General features: G+C 36.5%; 1 protein-coding gene across 3 annotated transcripts; it reads right to left on the bottom strand.

Moving 5' to 3' along the window:
• Positions 1–289: 289 nt before the first annotated feature.
• Positions 290–5,117, bottom strand: LOC107878512 (ER membrane protein complex subunit 6-like). Of its 3 annotated transcripts, none has more exons than XM_016725535.2 (5): positions 4,887–5,117; positions 3,913–4,045; positions 1,911–2,106; positions 1,262–1,281; positions 290–681 (listed from the first exon to the last, which is right to left on the bottom strand). In XM_016725535.2, the coding sequence occupies exons 2-5, from the start codon at positions 4,026–4,028 to the stop codon at positions 651–653; spliced, it is 363 nt and encodes a 120-aa protein (XP_016581021.2). In that variant the 5' UTR covers positions 4,029–4,045; positions 4,887–5,117; the 3' UTR covers positions 290–650. The 3 variants fall into 3 exon arrangements, with proteins under 3 accessions (XP_016581021.2, XP_047262856.1, XP_047262851.1); XM_047406900.1 differs by lacking the exon at positions 4,887–5,117 and adding an exon at positions 4,842–4,864; XM_047406895.1 differs by lacking the exon at positions 4,887–5,117 and adding an exon at positions 4,650–4,795.
• Positions 5,118–5,490: the final 373 nt, after the last annotated feature.

The following is a 5,490-nucleotide window of genomic DNA, read 5'->3' on the forward strand; positions in this document are numbered from 1 at the left end:
TTTTTGAAAAGTGATTTGAACTTTTACACTTACTAATCTCTATGATAGATAAATTATTTAATTTTAAATAATCAAATGTTACACGTGCGAGGCACGTGCGGTTATACTAGTATATATATATACACACACAAAAGAGAGTGTCTGCTGAAACTCAAGGTGGAGCAGTTTCAAAACCTCTTTCTATCTTCAAGGCAACGCCAACGTAAAGTCAGTAAGGTATACGGTAGTAATAACCATACGGTGCTAGGAGCATCACTTATATCAAGAGAAACGCTCAACTGCAAGAACATTGAACCTGAACAACTAGATTTGGCTTAGATTACCCGCTTATCTGTATCATTCCACAGTGATAATGAAATGTCTAACAACTTCTTATCCAATTACTAAAGCTTTTGAACTCGGATACAAGTCACCTAACAAAAACTTCAGTCAAGATCAAAATGTTCAACTACTCCGAACTCTAAAATTTGAACCAGTGGTTTGTCCTGCGGTAATACTTTCTAGCAAAGCTTAATAGAAAGAAAACATCATGAGTGCAAACTTTGAATACCCACTACTTTGAACTTAAAAATGTCTGGCATCTTCTTGATGAGCACGTGAGCTGGCTTTCAGCATAAATATAGTGAAGGTCTTCATCTTTCACAGGGTCCTCAGAATATATGCACAATGTCATACGCAAATCTTTTGCATGTTAAAGGAATTATAGGATACACACCATGCAAGGAATGATATGGTGAATGTACATAGAAACCACACAAGAAATGCAAGGAAAATATTGGCACTGATGCTGCCAGTTTATCTGTAGAAAGTTTTTTGGACAAATAGCAAAATTATTTGAAGAACTTGTTTAAATTAATTTTTTTCAGAACTTTTTCCCAGAGAACCTCATATAAGTACCTTAATTTGGTTGAAATGTATTTTCTCTTGAACAAAAAATAAAACATGAGAACACTCACAAAAATCTGACAACTATGCATTTATGTTTTAGTTCTGCACAAATTTTTCCTCAACAATAGCGGTTAGTAATTCTTAGGGGAGAGGATGGGTGGTAGAGGACAATATGTTGACAACTACACTATCCTGATAATATCTGTATGGTGATCCCTATCTTGTTGTGATGATAGTAAAACTTGAAAAATTTGAGAACATATAACTTGGAACAGGGGATGAGGACAAAATAGTTCAGACGGTTTTATTGGTTGGGGGTGGGGGGTGGGATGTACAAGTCTATCTTTCAGAAGACTACAAGAGAGAAGGATACGTCCAGAAGAGCACAAATGACTGCAAAGAAAAGAAACAGTGTCAATTGAGTGTCAAATTAAGGGGATCAGCCATCACGCAGTGAAACTGTTATACCGTAAACTATATCAAAACTAAAGGTAGTTCATAAGCTGCCAAAACCTAGAAATTGATCCCTTTTCTGCAGAATCCTCTGGGTGCTACAGATAATAAATTTCTTCAGTAGTTACAAAAAAATAAGACCTAGAAATCAACACCGATCACCCTAAAAATAATTAAGAAGATCCAGAAGAATACTAACAAAACATGAATCTAATCAACAAAATATCACTGAGATAGATGATATGTTCCAATAATCAGTTAACTTGTGGAGATATTTGAAGAACGAGAAGTTAAGATGATGTGGAAAGAATTCATAGCTGGAAAGAATTCTAAAAGGGCATTAAAGAAACAGAGAAAAAAAGAGGCAGGATAGATGAATTAACAGGGCTTCAAAAAAAATATTATGATTTTTGAAGAAATTTTTTTTTTTTACAATATTTATCCTTTTAACCTTTTCTTCTGCAGGGAGATTGAGCAGGCAGATGAATTGTTTCTGGATCAAGGATTAGAATAAACAAAGAAGGTACGAAGAAGAGATATTAGAAGTATGAATGTAAAGTAACTAGTACCATAAGCCCGCCAAAAAATCCATCAAACACGATTCTGTTCCAGCTGTCAAAGTAGGAGTGGATTGAAAACTTGGCCTTTGTCGTGAGTGCTACTGAAGTTATTGCCATGACAAGGAAATAAAAAATAAATCCTGTCAAGCTAGTAAGTCCCAGTATGCCGGCAATGACGCCACCAATGATTGCCATGAATGTGCGGCTGAACAACAGAAAGGTCAATATAAATGAGGATATCCAATGACAAGGAAAAAATGTACTCGCTTATAAAGACAAAAAGAGAACCCAATTTTACTTGTTCATATATGACCGAATGTCGATCTCACTCATATTTTCATTCTTTTTTTAATAATGATCTCGGTCATATTTTCATTCTTCTATTCCAACTGTAAAGAAAAGGCAAATCCGTTGTACTAAGTTCCCGCTATGCACGGAGTCTGTTGCAACACAGAGCTAGGATTTGTTTATTTTTTCTTTCGATGGTTTCAGGTGGGGTAGGGGTAGGCCGAAGAAATATTGGAGGGAAGTGATTAGATGGGACATGGAGCAGTAACAGCTTACGGAGGACATGACCCTAGATAGGAAGGTGTGGAGGACGCGGATAAGAGTAGAAGGTTAGTGCCTGTGGGTGGGCCGTAGTCGGAAGCTAGAAGAGCTTTGGGGTGGGGGTATTGTGGGCGAGGGTGCCTTTGGTTTGTTAGTATAGGGTTCTACAGTGTGGGTGCCTTATTTTTATTGTTCCAACGTGTTTCATGCTTTATTATGAATTTACTTATTATTTTTTGTCCTGAGCCGGGGGTCTATCGGAAACAACCTTGCTACCTCTCCGGAGGTAGTGGTATGGGCTGCGTACATTTTACCCTCCCCAGACCCCACTGTGTGGGAATACACTGGGTTTGTTGTTGTTGGTTTTTTTTGGTAAGTTTATGGAGCTTGGGGTTGTTTTGTTGCAGAGGCAAAAAGAACAGGGTAGTCCCAAGACTTCCGTTAGCATTGAAAACAGGTATTAATGGTTAAATTACTCAAAACGCTATTACTTACTGATCAAAAAGAAATTATTCAAAGCTACAACTCATTTGTTTGTTGATAACTTGAAAAGGTTAAATTCTCCATTAATATGGTTATAATCTGCATTTCGTGGTTTAGGGTATTCGGTTGTTTGTTTGATGATTGAGGTACTTGCAGGACTTTACTGAGGTAAAAGAATGGATATTTATAGGACTATACCAATCTGTTCGAGTCATTACAGGAAACCATACAACTACACCAAGGGTAACATCCTGTCTGCTTAAGTGCAAGGGGTAGTAGTCTTGGGTGAGTGGAAGATAGAAGAAATCAAGGACTGCAACCCAATTGGCCATAATACAGAATAATCATAACAATGTATAAGTGTTAGTCCACATATGAAAAGAAGTCAACACTGAGGCTATTTTATTTTTTTGGGTAACTAAGGTGTCCAGGCCAGCTTGCATGCACCTCGACTAATTCCACAAGATACCCGCCACCTCCCACCAGCAACAGGTACCAAATAACTCTATCCACCAAAGCTAAGACAAATGGGAAGAATTCACCCAGTGCTAGTGCTTTTGTCTCTGCTGGAATTTGAACCTAAGATCTCATGGCTCATACCCACTTCATTGACCACTAGGTCATACCCTTAGGTGCAACACTGAGGCTATTTTACGAGTTATGTTATCGAATTAAACTGATAGCATGTCATATTCTTTATTTTATATCCTAGAGACGTTCAACCAATGGATACCTAATTGAAGGGGGTAAAGGCTTAAAGATACCACAGGAGCATATAATCCTAATTTCAACCAGTAGTTCGGTTGGGTTAACATCAGTCTCGTATGATTGAGGACGAAACTCACATCGACAGTCTCTATCAACTACGTCCAGACTTAAAAAAAGATCAGCTAAATTATTACTAGCCTATAAATCATCAAGAAACAGCAAGGAACTATAATTTCACTCCACCTAAATATGGTGTCAAACTCAAACCAACCTGTAAAGAATAACTTTCATGTTGTTTTGCATATTCTCAGCATTGAAAGTCGGCAAATCATCCATACCGCTGCCTGACTTTTCTGTAGACCCGTTCAAGTTATCATGCCCTGCCATCACGACTTTTTGCAATTCTACAGCAAATGTCAAAACAATAAGAATAGAGAAGTTCAGATGTAGATCAAACGTTGAACTTTCTGGTCACTCACTATCACAGTTAGAAAAAGGATTGAATTAATCAACACAACAAAAGAATTTACCCAAAGATATCCTACAAGATAATGAAATACATAAGCATTCAGACATTCTTCCATGGATCTCACATCCATTTCAATTCAAACTCTTTCAGTTAAAATTGATGGATTAGATTATCATAATTAAGAATTCAACCAAAAAGAAAGACCTCCATATATATAAAGACTCATACTTTCTATCATGGATGTCACACCCAGTTCAATTCAAACTATCTCAGTTAGAAAGAGGGCCGATTCAATCAAATAAGATAAAAATTCACCAAAATGGTCCTACAAATGAATAAAATTCAAGGTTTCATCTTTGGATCTCACACTCAGTTCAATTCAAACTATCTCCATAGGAATGAGGATAAATCAGTACAACTAAAAAATTAACCAATGGAATGCATAATAAAGATTTAGAATCTCTTCAGTGCATCTAACTAGCTGAATAGAAACTAGCTCAGTTAGAATGAGGATTGATTCAACTTAACCAGAAATATACCCTATGAAACGCACAAAGATTCAGACTTTCTTCAGTCAGTTCAAATAAAAATTATCAAAATTTGGATGATGATTGATTCAGTAAATACAAGTAAAGATTGATTCAGGCAAAAGATTCTCAATGGATCTCACATATAGTTAAATTCAAAATCAGATTTGTATAGTTGAGTAATGATTTAAGAAGAAGTAAAACCTAGGAAGCGAAAAAGGGAAAGGACGATTGAGTGAAGTAGGGTACCTGAATAGAGATGGTGATCCAAGTCCTCGTCGTACAATCGTCCGAGCTCTTTGAGATATGACCCTGCCGTCCTAATTGCTCTATTTTTCCTTCCTCTACGTTATTATGGAAAAATTTCACAAAACCATAACATATCCAAATTAATAAAAATCTCTTCACTTATTAAATATTATAACTATTCATTATTTACATTCCCTCTTAAATTCTTCAGATACACTAGATTACCTGCACATGCCTCACACATATAACATTTGCAACAACAACAACAAATCCAGTATATTTCTATATAGTGGGGACTGAGGAGGATAGAATTACAGTCCATACCACTATCTCCAAAGAAGTAGAAATGTTATTTTCGATAGATACCGATTTAGGACACAATGACAGTAAACAAAATCGTCATAGCACATGAAACAAGATATAATCAACACTGGCACGATCCGAACCAGGGCCTTGTCGTGTCGGACATCTCAAGTCCAACCAGGACCGAAGATGACCCCCAATACCCAACAATAATCGACCTGCACCCTATGTCGAATGAATTCCAAACATATAATAAAACAAAACAATAATAGTTTAAAGACAATAATGAAGTCTAAAACCA

Source organism: Capsicum annuum, chromosome 1 (assembly GCF_002878395.1).
Source record: "Capsicum annuum cultivar UCD-10X-F1 chromosome 1, UCD10Xv1.1, whole genome shotgun sequence".
Lineage (NCBI taxonomy): Eukaryota > Viridiplantae > Streptophyta > Magnoliopsida > Solanales > Solanaceae > Capsicum > Capsicum annuum.